The 23,613-nt window shown below is 35.4% G+C and overlaps 1 protein-coding gene across 7 annotated transcripts in view; it reads left to right on the forward strand.

Annotated features, from left to right (window-relative positions):
- The window catches only part of Dcaf6 (DDB1 and CUL4 associated factor 6), a 118,796-nt gene that overhangs the window by 4,450 nt on the left and 90,733 nt on the right, over nucleotides 1-23,613 (forward strand). For all 7 annotated transcript variants that reach the window (XM_013021811.1, XM_013021814.1, XM_013021818.1 and 4 more), the window contains exon 2: nucleotides 12,656-12,717. In XM_013021811.1, coding sequence (XP_012877265.1) covers nucleotides 12,656-12,717 — 62 coding nt within the window. The remainder of the gene's footprint in view (nucleotides 1-12,655; nucleotides 12,718-23,613) is intronic.

Below are 23,613 nucleotides of genomic sequence, written 5' to 3' on the forward strand. Positions count from 1 at the left end.
AAAGAGTCTCATAGATTTGTTTACTTAGGTTGTTTTCCATAATCCTCAGATCTCAGCCTTCTGAGTAGCTAGGATTTACAGGCATGAGCTTTCAGCACATGGCTTGAAAGTGTGTGTGTGTGTGTATGTGTGTGTGTGTGTGTGTGTGTGTATGTGTGTGTGTGTGTGTGGTGTGCGTGTGTGTTCAAGTCCTGGGACTTAAACTCAAGGCTTGGGTGCCAACCCTGAGTTGCTTTTGCTCAGTGCTCTACCACTTGATTACAGCACTACTTCCTGTTTTTTCTGAGTAGTTTTTTTTGGAGATGAAAGTCCCCTGGACTTTTGTGTCCAGGCTGGCTTTGAACCATGATCCTCAGATTTCAGCCACCTGAGTAGTTAGGATTACAGGTGTGAGCCACCAGTTCCTGACTTGAAAGTGTTTTTAAATGAATTATGCACACAACATAGAAAATTTGGTAAAGAATGAAAAAAACCCCTCATTTTATGCATTTCCTGTTTCTATTAATATCTCCTTTGGACAGACTTGCTTGTAAGTTGAATCTACTCTTTTTAACCCTTCTAAATTAAAAGATAAAAGGGAAAAATAATTTTAAGTGATTTTGTCTAAATGAAAGTAATTTTGAGTACCTTTCTGTTTACTATAATGCACAAATACTTAAATTATGGTTAAGTAGCCAATGACAACATTTTAGTGGAAATGATTTTTTTTTTCATTTAGAAAATCAATGTCTTAAGTACCACCAGAGTCATTTTGAACTGAAATGACTACTTTTGCATTTAGATGACGCTTTACTGTATTATGGAAACATTTCATTCTGCATGGCCAGCTTCTTCATAATGTGTTACTAAGTTACGATATAGGAAGGCCATTAAGTTCTGACTTTTACCTCCTTAGTAGAACATTCAGTGAATTTTTTAAAAGATACGGTTTTAATGACTATTGGTGCTGGGAAAACTGGGTGGCCACATGCAGAAAACAAAAAGTGGACCCCAGCCTGTTATCATGCACTAACATCAACTCAAAATGGATTAAAGACCTTAACATCAAACCTGATACTGCAGGACAGAGTAGGAGAGACACTTGAACTTATAGGCACAGGCAGGAACTTCCTGAACAGAGTCCCAGGGTCACAACAAATTGGAGAGAGACTTGACAAATGGGACTATCTTAAAATAAAGTTTTTGCACAGCCAAAGATATAGCTACCAAACTAGAGAGACAGCCAACTAATTGGGAAAAAAAATTACCAGCAATATATCAGACGATATATCCATTATATCCAAGGAACTCAAGAAACTAATCCCTCCCAAATTTAACAAACCAATTACTAAATGGGCCAGGGAGCTAAAGAGAGACTTCTCAGAAGAAGAGATTAAAAATGGCAAGGAAATACACGAGAAAATGCTCATCAACCCTGGCTGTAAAGGAAATGCAAGTAAAAACAACCCCGAGATACCAGCTTACCCCAGTCAGAATGGTCCACATCCTAAATTCAACCAACGACAAATGCTGAAGGGGATGCAGAGAAAGAGAACTCTATTGCATTGCTGGTGGGAATGTACATTAATACAACCACTTTGGAAAGCACTTCTGGTACCTCAGAAAGCCAAATATATATTTCCCTGTGACCCAGCCACCATTCCTAGGCATCTACCCTGAGCAACAGGAACCAGGATACAAGGACACATGCGCCTCCATGTTCATTGCTGCACTGTTCACAGTAGCCAAGATATGGAAACAACCCAGATGCCCCACCACAGATGAATGGATCCAAAAATTATGGTACCTATATTCCATGGAATATTATGTAGCCATTAGAAAGGACAAAATAATGGCATTCACAGGGAAATGGGTGGAACTTGAAAAAATCATTTTGAGTGCGGTAAGCCAAGAGCAGAGAGACAAATAGCACATGGTCTCCCTGACATGTGGATGTTAAATCCAAAATGCAAGGAGGTATGACAAAGTTAACAGGACTCAAGAAACGTAGGACGTCCACTCAATTTGTTCTATCATTTGTTCTATCTATCTATCCATGTTCTTAACCACATATATGGTAAATATATGTGCACATCCGAGGAAAGCTAGGAGGAGAGCACAGAATTGGAGGAAATGGGAAGATATACAACAGAGGGGCCCATCAGCTGCACTGGAAATTAATAAAAACTAAGCAACTCAAGGGCAGCAATGGGAGGGAGGGAATGAGAGGGAAAGAGGCAAAAGATTACACTAAGCAAAAGGAAAGAAATGTACATATCACCCAATGTGGAAGAAATAGTTGTATTGTCAAAGCTCATGGAATTCACAAACATTACAAACCATGATAATGACAATTTGCCTTGTGAAAGTTAAAAGTGTTTGTGATTTTAACTAAGTATTATCTCACAATACTGTGAAATTTATGTAATCATTTAATCTCAATAAAAATTATTTCAAAAAAAGATATGGTTTTAAGCTAGGTGCTGGTGGCTCATGCCTATAATCCTAGCTACTCAGGACACTGAGATCTGGGGATCACAGTTGGAAGCCAGCCTGAACAGAAAAGGTTGTGAGACTCATCTTTAAACGCTCACTAGTCTTGAGCACAAAAGCTCGACAGTGGCCCTGAGTTCAAGCCCCAGGACACACACACACACACACTGGCCCTACACACACACACACACACACACACACACACACACACACACACACACACTGGCCCTGAGTTCAAGACCCAGGACACACACAAACACACACAATACATTTACATGGCAACTCAAGATGTACAAAACTCAAGGATTTTCCAGAATTAGCTTTACTAGATGAGGTTCTTATTTGTTGCTTATTTTGGCCTTGAATAAATTTTGTTGCCCAGTTTGGGTAATGAATACTCATCAATGAGTCTTGGCTTTGGGTGCTGCAAAATAGTTCTATGTTGCATAAATAACTATAAATATATATGTATATATATTAACACATACAACATAAATATATCTCTGTGTGTGTATATATATATATATATATATATATATATATATATATATATATATATAGTGACTTCAGAAAGGATGGTGAGATTCCTAAGTATTTAGAACAGATTGGAAAGACTAATGGCTTGATAGCTTATAAGGAAGATATTAAAAAAAACCCACCTCATTTACAATGAACTTTTAGTTTACAAAGAAAAATAATTAGGGTAGGAGTTATTTGTTGAGTACTTTTTATTCATTATTCAGGTAGTATACTTTTTTAATCCTCACTTCCACAGTAGGTACCTATAGTGATATTGTTGGGGTTGTATAGGTGTGTAATTTGAAAGAAATTTTTCCAAAATACTTAACCCTACTGTATAACTACTAGTATATGCATTCTAGTTGCTCTACTTTGTCATCAGCATTTGGCATAGTGAGTCTTCCTAAATTTAGCTTTCATGGTAAGTATATAGAAGTATATTTTTATTTTATTTTTTCTTTTTTTGTCAAATACTTTTGCTAAAGTGTTCAGGATTTCTTTTTTAATTTCATGTTTACCTTATTATTTTAAGATTCCTTTATAGTGTTGGTAGATATCCTTCATCAAATGTGCTTTATATCTTTTTTTCTCTCTTTTTTTCCTTAATAGTATATTTCATAGTTAACACTTCTTAGTACTTTAAAAAATGTAATCCAAGGTCACAAATTTTTTTTTAAAATTTTATTGTGAAAATACTGTACAGAGGGGTTAGGTCACAAAAATTTTTACTGTCTTTTTTGCCTGGAAGTTTTTTTTAATTATGTTTATTACAATTTTGAATAAATTTTTTGTAGGGGAAAAGCCAAGTGTCTTTACATAAGAATATAGTGTAGGCCAACAATATTTGTGAGATTATTCTTTTCCCTTTATTGAATATTAGCCAATTAACCAATCAATTAAGTGAATTTCTCTGCCACATTTTATTGGTGTGAGTTGTCTCTACTTGTGCCAGTACTCCTAGGTCCTTTTTTTCCCAAAATGCTTTGGCTATTCTGGGTCCCTCCTATGTCCTTATAAAATTTATAAACAACTCATCTTTTTGCCAAAAAAAAAAAGGAACTTAGAATTCTGTGTTGAATCTATGCATTATTTCATGGAGAACTTGTTGTAATATTGAATCTTTCAAACTTGATTCTATGTTTAGATTTTTTGATTCATAATTAGATAGATCCCTTTTAACCAATTTAGTTGATACTTTAAAAATCTTAATGTCTAATATGTTGTGGGTATACAGACATATAATTGATCTTTTTTATTTTTATTTTTTAATTTTAATTTTATTGTCAAGGTGATGTACAGAGAGGTTACTGTTACATAAGTAAGATGAGCACATTTCTTTGTTACCCTCTTCCTCATTTTTACCCTCTTTCTCTTCGCCCCCAATGAACTTTTTGTATTGAACTTACAATCATAGAATCTCACTTAAACTTAATTTCTTTGCACATTTCTGCTATTTTATGTAGATGACCATATCACTGTATATTAAGATGTTTTGTTCCTTTCTACCTGCATTCTTTTTGTTGTTATTTTGGTTATTTGCACTTGGCAGGAATCAATAGAATCTTGAATGGACATAGTAAGAGTAGACATCCTTACTTCAGTTCTGATTTTAAATGAAAAAGATTGTTGTCCACTATTAAGTATGCTGTTGGCTATAGGTTTTTGCAAGTACCCTTTTTCAAATTTTGAGAGGTGGATCATGACAGATGGTTGACTTTAAATTTTTTTTTTTTTTTTGCTGGTCCTGGAACTTGAACTCAGGGCCTGGACCTGGTCCTTGAGCCTCTTTGTGCTCAAGGCTAGCGCTCTACCACTTGAGCCACAGCACCACTTCTAGCCTTTTCTGTTTATGTGGTACCGAGTAATCAAACACAGGGCTTCATGTACGCTAGCAAGCACTCTTATCACTATGCCACATTTCCAGCCCCAACGGTTGACTCTTTGTCAACAGATCTCTATTTTTCCCCTGAAGTTATTGAAGATTTTCTGGTTTTTCTTTTCATGGACTCTGTTAATATTGTAGATTAACATATCAATTGATTTTTGAATGTTGAATCAACATTCTATTCCTGGGAGAAATGTCACTAGACATTGTAAACTATTCTGTATGCATTGCTGACTTCAACTAGTAAGACATTTGTGTGAGCATTCATAAATGATGTCAGTCTACAGTTTTTGTTTTTTTTGGGGTCCGGTTGTGGGGCCTGAACTCTGGGCCTGGGCACTGTCCCTCAGCACTTCAGCTCAAGGCTAGCACTCTACCACTTGAGCCACAGTGCCACTTCCGGCTTTTTTCTTTTTGCTTATGTGGTGCTGAGGAATTGAACTCAGGGCCTCAGGCATGCAAGGCAAGCACTCTACCACTGAGCCACCTTCCCAACCCCCTACAGTTTTTTTGTAATAATTGCTCTTGATTTTGATATCAGGATAATGTCTTCATGAATGAGTTGGAATATGGTCTTTTTTTTCTGAAGTTTGTGTAGGCTTGAAATATTTTTTCCCTTAACTGTTTGATAGCTGTCATCATTCAAGCATCTGAACTATGAGTTTTCTTTGTGGAAAGTTCTTGTTGTTACTACTTTTTTAAAAAAAAACTTTTATGTTAAATTAATTGTAGATTCATGTGACATGGTAAGAAATAAAACAGAGATACCATGTGCCTTTCAACCAGTCTTCCAATGGGTAGCATCTTTCAGGAAATTGACATAGCTAGAACCCATGATCCTCATTCAGATTTCACAGTGTTAAGTGGATTTGTTTGTATTTGTGTGTATTTACTTGCAAGCAGTTTAACATAATTAACATTAATTTTAGTAGGTAAGTGTTAATTTTAGTATATTAATTTTGATAGCTTAATGAGGTAAAAATATAGGATAGTTCTAGTTGAATTTTTGTGTGTGTGATACTGAGGTTTGAATTCTAGTCCTCATGCTTGTTAGGCAGGCATTCTAATTATTGAGCCACAACTCAACTCTTAAGGAATCAAGAATCCTTTTGGTACTATTTTACAGCCAAAGCCACATCCTTTCCTCTCATTTCCCATGGGTCTGGCAACCTGAAGTCTGTTTTCTATCTGTATACTTTTGTTATTTTAAGAATGTTACATAAGCTGGGAATAGTGGCACATACTTGTCCCAATTACTTGGGATGCTGAGGCAGCAGGATCACTTGAGCTTAGAACTTTGAGATTACCTTGGGCCCTTCCTCCTTTCCCCCAAAAAGAAGAAGCTATGTAGACACATATGTATATAATCTTAGAATGATAGTGTATAACTTTTAAACCTTGTTTTTGTGCCTGGGCACTGTCTATGAGATTTTTTTTCCCTCAAAGCTAACACTCTACCAGAGAAGAGCTCTATTTCTGGCTTTTTTGATAGTTAATTGAAGATAAAAGTCTCATGAACTTTTTTGCCCCGATTGGCTTTGAACTGTATGTAGCCTTTGTGAGATTAGATTTTTCACTCAGCATAATTCTTGAGATACATCAAGTTGTTCTGTACATTAGTAGTTTACTTTTTGTTGTTAAGTAGTGGTCCATCGCATGGATATATGACTGTTCAGCTATTTACCTATTGGATATTTGAATTGTTTCAAGTTTTGGGCTAAGAATACAGTTGCTGCTAACATTTGTACAGGTTTTTAATGTGAATATTCATTTTCATTTTGCCTATGTTAGTAGCATCTTTTATAAGAAGCTGTCATGCTCCTTTTCCTGCAGCATTTTATATTCCTATCATGTAGATAATATGGTTTCTCTGTATCCTTTCCATTTCTTGGTGTTATCACTGTTTTTGTTTTTAATTTAGCCATTTTGGTACATATGTACTAATGTGTCATTGGTTTTAATTTGCATTGGACGATTATATTGTTTTTTTTTTTTTTTGCCAGTTGTGGGGCCTGAACTCTTCAGCTCAAGGCTAGCACTCTACCACTTGAGCCACAGCACCACTTTCAGCATTTTTTTTTTTTTTTTGCTTACGTGGTGCTGAGGAATCAAGCCCCGGGCCTCATACGTGCAAGGCAAAATACCCCCCACTCTACCACTGAGTCACTTTCCCAGCCCCAATATTGAATATTTTATATACTTACATTCTCAGTGAAATATCTTAGAGTTTTGTTGTTTTTTTAAACTTATTTTCTATTTAGATGTTTACTTTCTCAACTTTTTGGTTTCAAGGATTGTGTAGTTTAGGTGATGATCCTTTGTGAGATATGTGGCTCTCTTTGTAGCTTCTTTAATTCACATCATAGGGTCTTTTGTAGCACAAATTTGTTTTCCTTAAAATTTTACAGTTTTATCTAAGTTTTACTTGGTTTACTAAGTCCAAGATCTGTTTTGGCTTAATTTTTGTATGAGGTTTACTTGAAGTTCATTTTTGTATCTGTGAGTGTATGCAACTGGAAGTAGAGCTGTGTCTTAAAGTTCTGGAGTGCTAGCCTTGAGCAAAAGAGCTCAGGGACAGCACCCAGGCCCTGAGTTCAAACCCCACAGTGGACAAAAAGAAATGTATATTTGTACTTTTGTTAATCAACTGGGCATATGTATGTGGACTTAGTTCTGAGTTTTCTGTTCTTTTTATTTGATCTCTATATCTATCCCTCAGCAAATGCCAGGCTTTCTTGTGTCTGAAGCTATATGGTACACTTTAACATGAAGGTATAGTGATTTCTCCCACTTTTTCCTCTCCCTCAATAGCTCTAGGTCCTATGCATTTTCATGTAAATTTTAAGAAAACTGTCCATGTCTTCAAATATATTCCTGGAATTTTGATAGGTATCGATGGACTCTTAAAGGTCAGCTTCCAACTCATGAACATGATATGTTGCTCCATTTATTTACTGTTATTGATTTCTGTCATCACCATATTGTAATTATCCAGATGCAGATTCTTAGCATAGTTCTTTAAATATATACTGAAATACTTAGTTTTCTTGGGAACAGTTGTAAGTAATATTGTATTAAAGTTCAGTTTCCATATGGTTATTGTTAGTATGTAAAAGTGTGATTGCATTTTGTATGTTGATCACATATCCTTTGATATTGCTTAACTTCCATATTAGTACAAGGAGTTTTTTTGAGTGTGTTCCTGAGGATTTTGTAAATAAGACCATTATGCCATCTTCCTATAGGAAATTTCATTTTTTCCTATCTAATTTCTATTTTTTTTTCTTGAATTGTCTAGACCTTGTAGAACTCTACTTAGTAATAGTAGTGAGAGTAGGTATCCTGTTTTGTTTCTGATTCTGTATTTTACCCTAAATATGGTATGAGCTGTAATTTTTAATACATATTTTTATTGTAAAGATGCTGTGCAGAGGGGTTACAGTTACATGAAAAGCTGTAGTTTTTGTTTGTGTTGTCCTAGTAGGTGCTCTTTATTAGGAGGAGAAAATTTTCCTCCATGACAAATTTGCTGAAACAGTCTATCAAAGAACCACTGACCATGTACCAGTGGCTCATGCTTATAATCCTAGCTACTCAGGAGGCTGAAATCTAAGGATGACAGTTTTGAAGCCAGCCTACGCAAATCAATGGGAGACACTGATCTCTAAGTAGCCAGCAAAAAGTTGTAAATGGAGGTGTGATTCAAATGCCAGCTTTAACCGGAAAAAGCTAAGGGAGAGCTCCCTGAGCTTTGTTCAAGCCCTAGTGCTGGAGTGTACACGTACAAAAAAGCAAAACACTGGAGGGTACATGCATACAATACACTTAAAGTTACAAGTATTTGCCCTTATAAAATTGTGGAAATTCACGGTATAGTCATTGTCAAATTGATGCTGGAGCTTGAACAGTCTTTTTCAGATTGATGCTGGGGGCTTGCTGTCCACAGGACAGGCAGTTGGGAAAGAACTTGAGCAGTGTGGGGTGAGGGAGATCGTAAGGGTAAGCTTGAACTCATAAGTACAAGTTGGATCTCCTGAAGTTATAAACTTGTCAGTTCTCAATGTCTCCACCTAATTAATGTGTGTGTTCTATAGGAAAAGGTGGTGCTGTATACCATAGACCTGTATACACAGTTGGTCTAGTATTTAAAGAAGCCAAGGAAAGATTCATGAGAAAGAGGGATAGTTATAGGCCTAGTTGCTACCCATTCAACAATGTGAGGCATCATATAAGCAATAATGTTTATGAGTACGTTTAAAACCTAGTATGGATGTTTCACTTTTATGCTCCAGGCTGTGTGCAGAAATGACTGTTTCTTTCTAAGAAGAAGCATGCAGTGAAGGAATTGTGGAAATAGTTTAGATTAGCTGAGGTAAGACATTTTTAGCCATGCTGCTTAGTCTTGCTTGCTTTTCAAGGGAAGGTGGGAATGGGGAGATTTCCTGCCACTTCCTTAAAATAGGCAATTTAGCCTGGTGTTGGTGGCTCATGCTATCATCCTAGCTACTCAGAAGACAGATATCTGAGAATCACAGTTTGAAGCTGGCCCTCACCCAGAAGGTGGAGAGACTATCTCCAAATAAACAGCAGAATGCCAGATACACTGCAGACACTTCAATTTAGTTCTACGATATATGTACAGATTAACGTAATATTGTCTGAATAGAGAGATTTTTTTCTGCACATGACTTTATTAAAGGAGTTGACATAACTGGCTAAGGGGAAAGAACAAGACTGTTGATACTGAAAAGCAGAGTTAGGAAAGCACTTTTAACAAATTTTTTATTTCATGTGACATGATTTTTCATTTAAGCTACTTTAATGCCAAACTTCCCCAGGTTTCCTACTTCAGTGTCACGTTTTTTCCTGTTAGTTGGTCCTCTCAGTCCATTTAGGTTGTTGTAACAAAATTGCTTAGGTTGGGAAGTTTATAAATAACAGAAATATAAGGGCTTAGATGGTAGTTCATTGGTAAAGAAAGCAATTGCTAGTGTGTGCAAAGACTTGGGGTAGGAAGCCACAATGAACTTACCATCCATATTGCACGTGTCTAATTGTTGTTTATTTTTGCACATTTCTTTTTTTTAAATTTTATTTTATTTTATTTGTGAATATACTGTACAGAGGGGTTACAATTGCATGGGCAGGATAATGCGTACATTTCTTACCAAGCATTGCAGCCTCCTCCTTTGTTTACCCTTCACATCCCTTCCCAGCCTCCCCCCTCCCCCCCCAATCCCAATCCTTCTCCTTCCCCCCTCCCCCCCCCCCCCCCCCACCGACGTTGTAAAGCTCGTTTTGGACATGACAACTTGTACTTCTCATTGTTTTTGCACATTTCTTGAACTGAGATACTTATCTGCCTTGTTCTGGATTATCTTTTCAGTGTTTTTTGTAATGAACAGATAAAAATAAAATGCAAATAAAAATACAATATGCAATGTTGTAAATAATAAACCGTTTGGAGCAGTGGGCAAATTTTGCTGTCTAATACACTAAAGATAATTCATTTCTGGACAAAAGTCAGGCAAACTTGCTTGATAAAAGTTTTGAATTCTTTCAGCTTAGCTCAACTGTGACTCCAGTTCTTTTACAAGTACAATATTGACACAGACCTCTCTGAGAACTGAGACATGAAACTTGGGAGACAAAGATAACCAATGCGTATCAGAAGCTCATGCTGCTTTCTGAGTATAAAACCCATTGTCTCTAATACAGGTGTTTTATGGTTGTCTGCCATCATTTAAGAAATGATGGAAGGCTAATTGGTTATCTTGCAAATAGGTCAGATTTTTTTTACAGTTTTTAATAGCATTCAGAAATGAGGTTATGTTTATTTTAATTTGTGAGTTTTTAGCTTTTTAACTTACAGTTCTTATTTTGTGGTCCTTTCAGCTTCAAACATACTTTATAGGATATCTAGTTGACATGGCTTTTATTTCAAAAGTCACATACAAAAATGTTATTCTGTAACTATTTAACTGTAGCGTGTCTTACTGTATGTTTATAGGCATTTTATATCCTGAGTTCTTGCTAAAATAACTCACTATTTTCTATTCTCTTGTGATCTACCACCATTTTTTTTTTTGGTCCAAAATGGCTAGGAAGGGTTTTCAAATCATATTTAAGCAATTTTGGGGAAAAAGTGTTTGTAGGATTTTAGTAAGTTCTGATTGCTATCATATTGTTAATTCATTTGAACACCATGATTTTTGGGGGGGAATGCAGTGTGTATGTGCGCACATGTGTGTGAGCGTGCGTTTTAACTAACTTACTCAGTAGGATTACCTACCTTACCTTTACCCAACAAGATTTTTTTCCTGTTTTCTATCATTTGCATCTTTTAAGCTGAAAATCAGATAAAGAACAATATAGCTAAACATGATGACAATGCCTGAGCCAGGAGGATTGTAGGTTGGAAGTTAGGGTTATAGCCTTACACTTCCCCCCCCAACCAAATGAAAACAACAAAAAGAGAACAACACAGTTTATGAAAACATTCTGTTGAGTTTCTATACGTGTTTTATTCCAATTTAAGAATAATAGAACATCTTCTTAATAATGTTTAACCTCTATATTCTTTACCTATTACCTGTTATAAATAAGAAGGAAATAAAGCATACTGGCTTTGAGAGGATCTTGATCTTTATATTGAAAGGAAAGAACGTAATAGATAACTTGTTCTTTGTGATAGAATGCAGTCATCTATTTATTATTAGAACTCAATAGATTATTTGTTTAATTAGTGCTCAGCTGCCTTTCATTACAATTTCTGATAAACATTTTCTGCTCTGTCTTTGGTAAAAGTACTCATATTTTAAGTATTCTGCTATTAAAGGGAATTTGGCTGTTTTTTTTCTGCTTTATTTCATCATTGTAATATAGCTTTAAAATACTTTAACCCTTGGGTGCAGGTGGCTCACATTTTAATTCTAGCTACTTGAAGTGAGATCTGAGACACATTATCAATGTTTGAAGCCAGTCTGGGGCGAAAAGTCCTAAATACTCTATCTCATTAACCAGTAAGCTCAGCAGTGTGGCTCAAGTGGTAGAGGACCAACCATGAGTAAAAACACTGAGTATGAAGCCTTGAGTTCAAATCATAGTACAGGCACACACAAAAAAAGATTTTGTTAACACAGTGATATTATTTGCCATTCTAATTTTTTTTTTTTTTGTCATGAGGCTTGAACTCTGGGCCTGGGTGCTATCTTCAGCTCAAGGCTACAATTCTACCACTTGAGCCAAAGTGACACTTCCGGTTTTCTGCCCAGTCTGGCTTTCAACCACAATCCTCAGATCTCAGCCTCCTGAGTAGCTAGGATTATGGGTGTGAGCTACTGGTGTCGAACTTTCCACTTGTTCTTTTTCTAGATATTTTCACTAAATGATACATACATATATATATATATATATATATATATTTCTACTTCATTTTAACACTGTATTACTAGCTAACATTAGTTGGCACAGTGAATACTAGATAAATATTAAATGAATGGGTCAATAAAGAAACTTTTGGTTTACTGCAATCTAGACACTGTACTTAGTGCTCCTTGCTTGAATCATTTTAGTCCTTACAATTTCCGCATGTCATAGGTATGCTAATGAAAAATTGAGGTTTCGGAGGAGGTTAATTTGTCTAATACCACTCAATTTACAAACGATGGAGCTGAAATTAGAGCTTCAATCTATTATGCTGGATCCTAGGTGCTTAACTTCAGTGTAATACTTCTCTTAGTAATAGTATGATTTATTCAGTTCTTTTACTTTAAACAGGAAGAAGAGAATTTATCCAAAGATTAAAACTTGAAGCAACCCTAAATGTGCATGATGGCTGTGTAAGTAATGGTTCATTATCAACTATGAAGAATTTTAATAATGTATTTAAATGTTTGATGAAATACTGTAATCCTCCTAGAAGGGATTGTAACTAATAAAATGAGAGAATAAATAAATAGATAAAAATATGAAGCCAGGCACCTTTGGCTCACACCTGTAATCCTAGCTACTCAGAGGCTGGGAATATGTCTTAGTGGTAGAGTGCTTGCCTAGTATGCACGAAGCACTTGGTTCGATTCCTCTATACCACATAAACAGAAAAAGCCAGAAGTAGTGCTGTGGCTCAAGAGCTAGAGTGCTAGTCTTGAGCAAAAGAAGCTCGGGGACATTGCCCAGGTCCTGAGTCCAAGTCCCAGGACTGGCAAAAAACAAAAGTACCAAACCTAAAAGTTACTCAGGAGGCTGAGATCTGAGGATCTCTGAGAGAAAAGTCCCCATTAGACTCTTATCTACAATTAACTACTCAAAAACCTAAAGTGACACTGTTACTCAAGTGGTAGAGCGCTAGCTTTCAGCACAAAGAGACTCAGGGACAGCGCCCAGTCCCTGAGTTCAAGCCCCACAACTGAAAAAAAAAAAGCAAATATATGTAAACTTAGAAAAGTGTTCTCAACATTTTTCAAGCAGTATAGTTTTCTAATACCATTAGAAGGCTTCCATCTTATTCACTCTACAAAATTGCTTTTTTGAAAATTACTGGTAACCTTCGTGCCTTCCTATCTAGTAGTCACTTCTCAGAGACTTATCTATGTTAAACATATCCTCTTTTTTTGAGATACTTTTTCTGCTAATAGCATATTATTTTACATTTATTCCTTTCCTTCTGACTCACTGCATCTTCTCTGTCTTCCTCATTGACTCCTCTTCTTTACCTCCAAATGCCAGATGGACAGAAACTATCCTAATGTCTACCTTCTTTTCTCCAGAACTGAGTGATCCTGTCTGATTTCCTGGCTAAAAAAGATATTAATTCCACTGCTTTCCAGAGTACCAGATTTATATTTGTAGATTTACGTACTAGTTCCAGTTGCATGTCTAATAGGCACTTCAAATTCAACAGTTCTAAAGCAGAGAGCTTTTTAATGTTTAAAAGAATAGTTTTATTGTTACTATAATGTTGTACAGAAGGCCTACCATTTCATAAATCAGGTTTAAATGTTATTATAACAATATACCTATCACTTCAGCTTAGTAATTTTCAAGATTTTTTGCCACATACTCTTTTCTATTTTACCTTTATTTTTCCCTTGCTGGATTATTTTAAAGCAAATCTCAGATATATCATACCTATATGTATAATTCTGAAAGCAATAGACATTTTTTATATAACCAAATTCTACTATGTATAACTTAACAAGATTGATAGTATATTTTGGTATAATATATAGTCCCTCATTGTTTAAAAGTCTTTTTATAGTTGTTTGTTCAAAAGATGATCTAGGCCAACCCCATATCTTGATTGCTATGCTTCTTAAATTTCTATTCACCTGCAGCAGTCTTCTCCCTTTTGTACCCTGCCAGTGACTTGTTTCAGAAATCAGGTTAGTTTTTCTATGGAATGTTTCACATTAGACTTACTGGATTATTTTTTCCAGTGTTATTAAGTTACTGATGAAGTTTGATTACATTCTGATTTCACTGTATTGGCAGGAATAGATATAGGATAAAATATTTGCTTCATATTTTACTAAATAAAGCAGCACACAATGTTTTGTTGTCCTTTTAATGATCTTAGATTTATCATAGGACTGACTTGTCAAAATAAATACTTAATCTTTTCTAAATTTGCAACTGTCTATTTTAGTAAATAAGATTGTCACTCATCTGATATATGCTTAAAATTTTCAAGCCATCGTTTACCTTTTTCTTTTTCTAAACTTACGTGTTCAGACTATCTACAAATAAATTACACCTGGAATCCATCCACATCTTTGAGGAATTTACCTAGTTTATTCTCATCTTCTTCTGTCTCTGCCTTTTTCTCTCTCTCCCTTCCCTCCCTTCTCCTCCCCTGTCCTTTCTTTTTTTGGCAGTGTTGGGAATTAAACTCATGTATGTTAGGCAAGTGCAGTACCACTGAACCCATCTCTAATCTGCCCTGTTTTCTTGCCTGAACTGGTGGAGTATTCTCTTGTTTGGTCTCCTTTATTCTACTTGTGTTTCCTTGTATTATGTCCAACAAATGCTGTATTAGGCATGCAGATTAGGTCATGCCATTACTTTTATATCATTTCCTCTACTTTTCCCTACCAGGTAGTAAGACTTACTATATGATTGGCAAAGGCAGAATGATTGAAAACCTTTAAGCCCAATGGCTTGAGTCTGGTAGGCTGTTTTTTGTTACCCTAGAGAGACAAGTGGACAAGTTAGAGGCTGGCAATTGCTGAAAATCAGAGTGCATTCATTTACAAATTCATTGAAATATTGTCTATATTATGTTGGTATACTGTTTCATTGCAGAAGGTGATATTGAACATTATATATATATATATTTTATATTTTTTATTGTGAAAATACTGTACAGAGGGGTTACAATTACATGGGCAAGATAATGAGTACATTTCTTATCAAGCATTGTAGCCTCCTCCTTTGTTTCCCATTCCCATCCCTTCCCATCTCCTCCCCCCACTCCCCCTCACCCATTCCCCTCCACACACGCACCAAAGTTGTAAAGTTCATTTTCTACATAACAGCTTGTACATCTCATTGTTGCAATGGGTCCACCTGTACCCTATTTAAACGATTTGTTTTTCCCCTTCCCCTCCACAAATACCGACATCAAAAACAGTGAAAGCAGGGGTTATACTGTGGGGAAGGGACATACAAAGCAACAAAGAAATAATCTTATAAATGTGTTAGAAACAATGGCATGGAAGAAAAAAAAAACATTTGGATCAAGAAAATGTGGTATATATACCAATGGAATTCTATGCCTCCATCAGAAAGAATAACATTGCCCCATTTGTTAGGAAATGGAAAGGCTTGGAAAAAATTATATTAAATGAAGTAAGCCAGGCCCAAAGAAACATAGGTCCCATGGTTTCCCTTATTTGCAATATCTAGTATATGTCTGAGTCAAGCAGAAAAGGTCAGATAAGGTGATGTTAGGGAAATGAACATTGTATTTTTAAATTGTGTTTTTGTTTAGCTTTTGAGACATGGTCTTGCTGTGTCACCCAAGATGGTCTGAACTTAAATTCCTCATGCCCTAAATGCTGGGATTCTACAGGCAAGAGCCACTGTGCCTTTATGTTTTTAAAGAAATGGAGCTATTTTTCTTGATTTCCAGCCACAAAGGAAGTATAGATATGTGAACATGATCAGAATACTTTATATGCACATACAAAAATAGGATGATGAAACCCATTAAAATTATACAAAGAGCTGGGCAATGAGTAATAGAGGGGAGAATTTGATCAAAGCCCTTTATATTCATGTATGACATATCACAAAAAATCTCTTTGAACAATTAATGTACATCTATAAAAACCAACTGATCAACCAACAAACCTCCGAAGTTTAAGACTAGAGAAATCTGTGTCTTAAACACTTTAGGTAATTTAGATCTAGTCAATAGTGGAGAACCTTTTATCTACTAAGAGCCATTGGATATTTATAACATCATTTGATGGCTGTATTGATACAGGATGAAAGCTGATGAGTAGCATATATGTCATGTACCAAACAGTTTCAGAGAGTTGGTCGAACATTCCCCACTCCTGATAGGTGACCCATTATTGAAAATATTGAAAATACTGAAAATTCTTCTAAGTCACCTTGGAAGAATTCATTATGTGAAAAGGGGGTCTAGACTCCAAACCTAAGGAACCCAACATTTAAAACTTTAGGAAAATGCCTATATATTGCTCTCTCAAAATTGTTTTTAATTTCACAAAATTATGCTATATAGTTTAGTGTTTATTAATCTTAAAGTTACTTAAAACTATTTTGGAAGAGATCAAAACAACATATGACCATAGCAAAATAACATATGACCATAGCAAAAAGTAATAGACTTTCCCTGCCATCTTTTATTGGTTTCTTATTCTCCAAAGGCAACCTACTTTAGTCATTTTTATTTTAGATCTCTGCTGAGGAAAAAAAAAAGATCTTCTCGTAATTGTAAAAAGGAGTTACCCTTTAACAAAGCAGTTTATGAATATGTGTTGATCACAGCATCACGTCAACATTTTCACCCATCCCTGTCTTACCACCCCTTCCCTCACTCTTCTTAATTTTGTAGGATTCACATTGTATTCTTGATTGCATTTTTACCCCTTCTCTTCTTCATTCATTTATCCATTTTCCCTTAAGCCCTACACTACCTCTTTCTAACCTGTTTCCTGGTGTTTTGTTTTGCTGAACTTTGATTTTGGCTTTCTAAGGAGTTATACTATTTGATATTTCCCTTGAATCTGCCATCTTTCAGTTAATATTTTATATACACTTGGATACCACACAGCATATTATAAGTTTATAAGCTAAATCTAGCTTCTATATATATGGGAAAACATGCATCCTTTGTTTCTCTGGGCTTGACTTACTTCACTAGTATAATTTTTTCCAGCACTTTTTTTTAATTTAAATTTTATTGTGAAGGTGATGTACAGAGGGGTTACAGTTACATAAGTCAGGTAGTAAGTACATTTCTTTTTGAACAGTGTTACTCCCTTCCCTTATTTTTTCCCCTTCTGACCTTCCTCTCCCCCCAGTTGTAAAGTTTATTTTCAACATAGTGTCTAGTGAGTATCACTGTTGAATTGGTTAACCCTTTGTCCCACCCTTTCTGTGATTCTCCTTTCCTTCCCCAATCAGACAAACTTATATACAAGACAAAGGGTACAGAAATAAAAAACAGTGACAACCTGGAATAAACCAAAGGGAAAAAAAAGAAAAAAAATAACTGCACACAGTACAATTTTTAAAAATCCTCTTGTTTCCATTTCTTGGAGTTCATTTCCATAAGCATCGAAATGTATCTTTTTTGCTTGTTTGTTTTTTATTTCAGTCCTGGGGCTTGAACTCAGGGTCGGGTGTGCTGTTTCTGACCTATTTTTCTCAAGGCAAGTGCTCTATATGTGCCAACTTAATCATGGTGTTTAATTGTTTTACATATCTGTGGATTTGATTTGCTAATATGTTGTGAGGATTTTTGTATCTATGTTCATGAGACATTGGTCTATAGTTTTTCTTGTAATTTTTTTGGTTTTGGTACTAGGGTATTGCTGGATTAACAGAATGAGCTAGGAATTTATTTCCATTACTTCTATCTTTAAAAAGTGATTGTAGTTGGGTGCTGGAAGCTTATATCTCTAATCCTAGCTACTCAGGAGGCTGATATCTGAGGATCACGGTTCAAAGCCAGCCTGGGCAAGAAAGTCTCTGAGATGCTTGCTGTCAGCTAACCACCAAAAGCCAGAAGTGGAGCTGAGGCTCAAATGGGACAGTACTAGCCTTGGAAAAAAAACTCAGGGACAGTGCCCAGGTCCTAAATTCAAGCGCATGACAGGTGTGTGTGTGTGTGTGTGTGTGTGTGTGCGTGTGCACACGTATACACACACACAATTGTCTTTACTAATTTTAACTTCTTAGAAAACTAATCTTTTTCTGCCTCTATTTCTCTCCCTCTTTCTTGTTATCTCTCATACACACACACACAAAAGTGTAGTGCATTGGTAAGACTACTTTCTTAAATGTTTGATAATTTGATTATTGACTCCATTTCCTGTTTTAGAAGGTTATTAATTCAACTTGAGAATCTAATTGTCTCTTTTCAATATGTTTTGGCAGGTTGCATTTTCAAGGAATTGGTCCATATTATCCAAGTTAACAAATATGTGGGTATTGAGTTACTACCCTTTAAATATTCATGGGTTCTGTAGTGATAGCCCCACTTACATTTTGGATAATGATAACTTTTGTCTTCTCTCTTAGCTTGGCTAGAATATTAATTTATTGATCTTTTCAATGAACAAGCTTTTTTAAAAAAGTTAAGTTTTTTATTGTGAAAATACTGTACAAAGGGGTTACAGTTATATGAACAAGGTAATGAATGCATTTCTTATTCAGCATTGTTGCCTCCTCCTTCCTACCATCCTTCCCGCCCCCCCTCGCCTAAATTGTAAAGTTCATTTTTGACATAGCATCTTGTACATCTCATTGTTGAAACGGGTCAATCTGTATCCTTATTTAAACAATTTGTTTCTTCCCTTCCCCTCCCCAAATTATACCAACATCAAATACAATGAAAACAGGGGTTATACTGTGGGGGAGGGAGCCCCAGCAATCCCACTTTTGGGCATTTAGCCAAATGATCACAAACAAGACCATACTAAAGCTACCAGCACAACTATGTTTATTGCAGCATTATTTACCATAGCTAAAATATGGAACCAACCCAGATGCCCCTCAGTGGATGAATGGATCAAGAAAATGTGGCATATCTGCATAATGGAATTCTATGCCTCCATCAGAAAGAATGACATTGCCCCATTTGTTAGGAAATGGAAAAACTTGGAGAAAATTATATTAAGTGAAGTAAGCCAGGCCCAAAAAAAACATAGGTCCCATGTTTTCCCCTATTTGCAATAACTAGTATATGTCTGGGACAAGCAGGAAAGGTCAGATAAGATGATTTTAAGCAAAATGAACCCCAAGATAGGGACACAAGTGTTTTTTTTCTTCCTTGCTATTGTTTCTAATGGATTTATAAGGTATCATGAACAAGCTTTTAATTTCATTGATAATTTTTTTTTGTTTCCATGTCTGGGGTTTGAACTCAGTGCCTTGTGCTCTTGCTTGGCTTTCTTGCTCAAAGCTAATACTCTACCACTTGAACCATACCTCTGGCCTGGTTTTTTGCTACTTAATTGGAGATGGAGTCTCATCGACTTTTCTTTCCAGGTTGGCTTTGAACCATGCTGAGTAGCTAAGGATAATAGGCATGAGCTATCACCAGCTTCCACTGATACTTTTGTTTTCAATTTCATTGGTTTCTGCTCTAATCTTTATCTCTTTTTTCTGTCTCTTTTGGATTAATTTGCTCTTAATTTCCTAAATAAGAACTTAGGTTATTAATTTTAAGTCTCTTTATTAAAAATTTCCTCTGAACTACTTTTGATAGGTATTGCACATATACTTATGTGCTTTGATTTTCAGTTAGTTAAAAAATACTTTTTTTGTTTTGTTTTGGAGACAGGATTTCTTTATGTATCCCAGGATTGCCTTCAACTGTGATCCTCCTTCCCCAGACTCTCATTAGCCAGATTTAGAGATCTAACATCACACCAATCTTTAGTTCCAAGTACTTCACAAATTGTCTTGAGATTTCTTTTTTTCGTTCATTGTTACTTAGAGTACATTCTTAACCTTTATGTATCTTGAGGTTTAACGAGTTCTTTTTCTGTTATTGATTTCATGTTGAATTACATTATGGTCTCAAAAAGACACTATGATTTCTATTCCTTTACATTTGTTCAGTGTGTTTGAAGGCTTAAAATGTGATCTATCTTGTGAATGTTCATGTGAGCATCTGCTGTTGGACGATATGTAGTATATAAAGATCATTTATAACTGTGTTCTTGCTGGTCTATTACCTGCTGTTTCTGTGATAGGAGTATTAAAAGTTTCCAAGTATTATTAGATTTATTTGTTTATCCATATAGTTCTATAAATTTTTGCCTCTGATACTTTAGTCCTGTTGTTAAGCACTTATATGCAAGGATTGTTAGATCTTTTGGATAACTGCCTTATTTTCTGGTTTTGAAGCCTTCCCTGTTTGAAATTAGAAGAATTGCTTTACTTTCTTTTGATTAGTGTTAGCAAGTATAGATTCCTCTGTTAACTTTTAGTCTTTATATTTAAAGCATGTTTCTTGTAGAAAACATTTTGGGCTTGATTTTTTTTTTAAGCCAGCCTGACAATTAGTCTTTTATTGGTACATTTAGGTCATTGACATTTGAAATTATTTTGAAGTGTGTAGTTGGATTAAAGCATGCATTTTATATGCTACTTTTTATTTTCTGCCTTTGTTTTTTTGTCACTTTTTTGTCTTTTACTCTTTTCTGCCTTTTGTGGTTGTGTGTATGTGCTTGCGTGTGCATGCACATGCATGTGTATGCTGGTACTGGGGCTTGAACTCAGGCTGGTCCCTTAGCTCTTTCACTCAAGGTGAGTGTTTTACCATTTGAGCCACAGCTCCACTTCTAGCTTTTTGGTGATTAAGTGGCAATGAGTCTTATGCACCTTCTTGGCAGAGCTGATTGGAACCACAGTGCTCAGATATCCTGAGTAGCCAGGATTACAAACATGGGCCACCAAGGCTCTGCCTTTTGTGGTTTTAATTGAGCATTTTATGCAATTTCATTTCTTCATTTCCTTTGTTTGTTTATTATTTTGGGGTACTGGAATTTGAACTCAGGGCTTTGTTCTTGCCTGACTATAGCATGAGATCTCTTGCTTTAATTTTCAGATGGAGTCTCATTTTTTTTTCCTTCCGTGACTTGAACTGGATTCTCCACTACTTAGGCCCTCTCTTGTAGCTGTGATGTCAGGTTATTTGTTGAGATGAGGGTCTCACTTTTTGCCCAGCATAGCCAGTGAATGTGTATTCTCTTGATCTTTACTTTTTGAGTAGCTGGGATTACAGATGTGAGCTTCTGTGCCTGGCCAATTATAATATTTTTTTAAAAAAGAAATAAAAAAAACTTTTAGTAGTTACTCAAGAATGTAATAGTTAACTCAGAGGTATAGTGCTTTTAACTCAGTGGTATTTGCTTACCTAGCATGCTTAGCTACCTGGGTTTGATTCTCAGAACCAAAAGAAAAATAATAGTTTTTAGTATACACATAAAACTAATCTAAGTGTCTTTCATTTCAAATAATTTTATATTGCTTTATAGGTAATATGAGTCCTAAATCCTCCCTGCTGTACTTTGAATAATTGATGTTACTTGTTTCATTTTGGTAAGCATACAAATACATAAGTATGTATAACTCAAAATATTATTTTGAATAATACTATTTATTACAAATAGCATATTTTTATTTTCCCTACTCCTTCAGTGTACTTCCTTTCTTATGCAGATCCAGGTTTCTGACATATATATTCCCTTTTTAAAAGAATATCTTGCAATATAGTTTTCCTGGCCACAAATTCCCTCAATGTTTATATGAGAAAATCTTTATTTCATCTTTAATTGTAAAAGATAACTTCAAGGGGTACCAAATTCTTGGTTGATGTTTTATTTTCTTTCAACACTTTAAGTGTTTTATTGCACTTTCTTTTTGGTTGTATGATTTCTAAGAGGTCAGATATAATTTTTATTTCTCCATTGATAAGGCATTTCCCTTTCTCCCTTCTAAGGTTTCTTCCAGAATTAAAAAAAATTATTTCTTTAATTTGAAAATACATGGTTAGGTGAAGCTTTTTTAGTACTTACTCTGTTAAGTGTTCTCAGTTTTCTGAATTTCTGGTTTGCTATTTGACACTAATTTGGAAGTAGTTCTCCGTCATTGTTATTTCAGATATTTCTTGTTTTTTCTTTCACTTCTGATATTCCTGTTATGTATAAATTATACCTTTTGTACTCGCCTAAATCTTTTGATACTCTGTTATTTTTAGTTTTAGTTTTCTTTGCTTTTCACTTTTGTAGGTTGATAAGTCCTCATAGTCAGATATTTTTTCTTTAACTGCATTTAATCTGCTAATAAACCTATCAAAATGAGTCTTCTATTCTGTTACAGTGTTTTTGGTCTCTTAACTTTTTAAAAATTCTTTCTTAGAATTTCTCTCTCTGCTTTGCATTGCCCATCTGTTCTTAAATTTTGTCTACTTTATCTGGTAGAGCCCTTCTCACATTAGTCATAACTGTTTCAAATTCCTGATCTGTTGTATTTGACAGCCCTGCTATATTTGGTTCTGATGCATGTCCTGTCCTTTAAAATTGTAATTTTTACCTTTTAGTATTATGAATTGTAATAGTGTTAATGTCTGTGCTTTATAAACAGGTAAAAGGAATTATTATAAATAGATCGTTAGTAATATGGCAGTAAGGGACCAGAAGAAGGTATATATATGTCCTATTTTTAGATCTCTGTCTTTTATTTGCCTGTGTCTCTGATCTGTGAGCTTCAGTGTAGATTCTTGGTCCTCTCTTCCCCTTTAGTTGAGATAAAATAGTAGTAGTGTGGGTTAGCAGTGAATATTTTCTTTCCATTATTGGGAAGGTTAGAACTGGCTTGTGTGTAGGATATGTCTTTCTTTTTCTCAGGTTACTTACAGATAAAACTTACTGATAAAACCATAGGCAGATCAAGGGTATGGTTAAATAGCTTCTTTTGAGAGCAGAGTTTGCTAAGAATGAATAGTTTTGGGTATTTAAAAATGGTTCTTTGCAGAAAATGCAGTGGCATTTTTCTCTGAAATTTCTTGTGAGAACCTGGTTGAGACCCTGATGTTCAAACGTGGGAAAAGATGTCTCTTATAAATAGGTTCTCTGAACCTAGGTCTCCTTGGCACAGGCCGAAATTTTCTTAATAGAGACCCAGAAACACAACAAATCAAAGAAAGGTTAGACAAATGGGATTGCATGAAATTGCAGAGCTTCTGCATGGCAAAGGACAATCCGTGGGCTTGGATTGGGAGATCTTCACTAGCCATACAATGCACAAGGGTCTCATATCTAAAATATACCTGGAACTCAAAAAATTAAATCCCCCCAAAACAAGTCCTCAAAGAAACAACTGCCCAATAAATAAGTGGACTAAAGACTTAAAGAGAAACTTCTCTGAAGAGGAAAGAAGGATGGCCAATAGGCACATGAAGAAATGCTCAACCTCTCTAGCCATAAAAGAAATGCAAATCAAAACTACATTGAGATACCACCTCACCCCAG

Source organism: Dipodomys ordii, unplaced genomic scaffold (genome assembly GCF_000151885.1).
Source record: "Dipodomys ordii isolate 6190 unplaced genomic scaffold, Dord_2.0 Scaffold57, whole genome shotgun sequence".
In the NCBI taxonomy this organism is placed as follows: Eukaryota; Metazoa; Chordata; class Mammalia; order Rodentia; family Heteromyidae; genus Dipodomys; species Dipodomys ordii.